The sequence below is a fragment of the Rhea americana genome, unplaced genomic scaffold (genome assembly GCF_003343005.1).
Source record: "Rhea americana isolate MKP2758 unplaced genomic scaffold, rheAme1 scaffold_8, whole genome shotgun sequence".
NCBI classification, from domain to species: Eukaryota; Metazoa; Chordata; class Aves; order Rheiformes; family Rheidae; genus Rhea; species Rhea americana.
Window position 1 is genome coordinate 5,175,148 of NW_028186978.1, and position 2,369 is coordinate 5,177,516.

General features: G+C 53.6%; 1 protein-coding gene across 1 annotated transcript in view; it reads right to left on the reverse strand.

Annotated features, from left to right (window-relative positions):
• UCHL1 (ubiquitin C-terminal hydrolase L1) overlaps positions 1–308 on the reverse strand; it is a 4,864-nt gene extending 4,556 nt beyond the window's left edge. The window contains exons 1-2 of the mRNA XM_085322845.1: positions 151–308; positions 19–36 (exon numbers count right to left, since the gene is read on the reverse strand). Of these exons, the coding sequence (XP_085178971.1) occupies positions 19–36; positions 151–183 (51 nt within the window). The 5' untranslated portion in view covers positions 184–308. The remainder of the gene's footprint in view (positions 1–18; positions 37–150) is intronic.
• Positions 309–2,369: the final 2,061 nt, after the last annotated feature.

The following is a 2,369-nucleotide window of genomic DNA, read 5'->3' on the forward strand; positions in this document are numbered from 1 at the left end:
CGCGGTCCTGCGACGGGCACTCACTTTGTTCAGCATCTGGAAGACAATAGGGAGACAATAGGTGTGAGCGCCGAGAGGCTCGACGCCGCCGCCCCCTCCCCAAGCGCGCCCCCCCCCACCGCGGGCGCGGGCCCCGCCGCCCCTGCGCACCTCGGGGTTGATCTCCATGGGCTGCCACGCCATGGCTGCACGACGGCGGCGAGGATGAGGGGGATGAAGGCAGGCTGCGCCCCAGGTACGGCGGTCCCTCCGCGACACAGCCCGCGCACCCCCGCGGCCGTCGGCGCTGCGGCGCGGAGCCGCCCACCCGGCTGCTATATAGCGGCGGGCCGGCCCACTCCGCGCCGCGGCGGGGGGAGAGGGAGGAGCAGGGCCCGACCAAGGCGGGGGGCGGCGGGGGGGTCCGCCGGGCCGCGACGGGGCGGTAGCGGGGCCCCTGGAGGGTCGCTGTGCCGGGCCGCGAGGGGGGCGTGCGGCTGCGACCCCCGGGCAGCGGCAGCCGCCGGGAGACCCGCGGGGCGGGGGGGGGGCGCTCCCGTCGCTTTGGAGCCTGCCCTCCCCGGGGGGGCGGCCAAACGCTGGTCCTCCTCGGCGGGAGCAGCAGAGCCTATGCAGGCCCGTGCTGCAGCAAGGACCCGGGCTCGTCTGACGCCGTTATCGAGAAAGTGCTAGAAATACTCGGGGCTCAGCTTCCCTCAGCATCCTTCCCCCCACACACACCCCAGAGGCTTCTGCAGTTTTTCACTGCTTGTGCTTCGTGCCCTAATCGCTGTTACCTCGTATTCTAGAGGGATTAAATTCCAGGTGCACGCACAATTTGGGTTTAGGCCACTGGTGCATGATGCAGGCTGGTGGATCGCAGGCCAACACCTTTCCCCTGAGCAGAAGGGCCGGGCGGAGGCCACAGACCCGCATGAACCCCGCTGGCCSTGGCGTAGCATCCGGGCACATGGCAGCGCCAGAGGGTTCGGCTGCTGCCACGTTGCTAACAGCRTACAAAGCAACGCGTTTCTCCCGGCACCAGACCTTTGTTCGCCTTGAAAGCCTTTATCTGCATTTGTGTGCCTGAAAGGTCACTAATTCTTCGACCTTGCAGTGTGTGTGTCGTATAAAGTATGTGATAGTTTCAATATTCTATATAATTGCTAGATTTTTTTTTTAATCTAACAATATCATGAAAGTGTCATGAAATATGTCTGTCAGCTGATTGCATCTCTGCAGTTTGAATCAACAAATTCCTGTCTTTATGTTCAAGTAGAAAAACTGCTCAGTGAAGTTAATTTAAAAAATATTGGGCTTTTTGTCTTTTATTCAAGATTCGATAGTTTCAACATGCAATGTCTTTGGACTAGAAAATCTCTTCCTGAACAAGAAAACAAAACCAACCTATCTGAAGTATTAGATGTAGCATGGAATTCAAACAGCCTTTCAGATTTTGCTGGTAAACAGCCAGCAATGTGAATTATGCAAAATAATGAAGAGATACTTCACAGTTATCTTTCAAAACTAAAGCAAACACTGAATAAAAGAATGCAATCAATTGAATGTTTGCAAAATGTTTATTTTGATGTCTTTCTGTGTCTTCCTGCCCTGTTTCAAGATGATTTGGACCCAGTGCGGCAAAATTTCTAAGCAAAATTTCTCTTTGAATTGGGACCTTAAACTGAAAGACAGGGAGAAGTTTAAGATTTAGAAAATAATTTTCTTATCCTGACACCAGAATCTGAACCCTGAGCCAGTCCAAGTCCCTGTCTTCAGCTGCACTGTCTACACCTTCCTGGAAAACACTCACCTCTCCAGGTAAGACCCTCAGACCTGGACCTTTCCTCCTTTTCCTGTAATATGACTCACTTCCCAATAGGAGGATGCAAAGAAAACCCATTCTTGGAAATCACCTTAACCCCCTTTCCCCTTCCTCCTAAACAAGCACCCTGTGACCTTAACCTGCTGGTGATGGCCAGGGCCAGGTGCAGCAAGATGCACGTGTGCACAACGGTGTGCACGGTGGGGCTGTGCACCACTGCTTCCCGTGGGAACCCCTTACTGCCAGTCGGTGCTTTCCTGGTAACTGCCCCTTTGCAGGCTCTTGCCCTACAGTGTGTTTGAGGTTTTCGAGATTTCTTGAAAGAGTGAAGTATCTCTGCTGAGCTGCCTGAAGGCATTTTTTGCAGGTCAGTTATATCATAGGAGTTTGCTGGAGAGAGATTGACCTATTTAGAAATGAAGAGTACTCAAAGAGCTGCTTAAATTRTATGTGGCTAAGGCAGCCCTGACATAAGTCATAGTGTAACTAAGGTGGTATTCATCCACTTACCATAGGGACAGCTAGGCTCCCTTCACAATCAGTAGTGAGAAGAAAAGATCTGAGA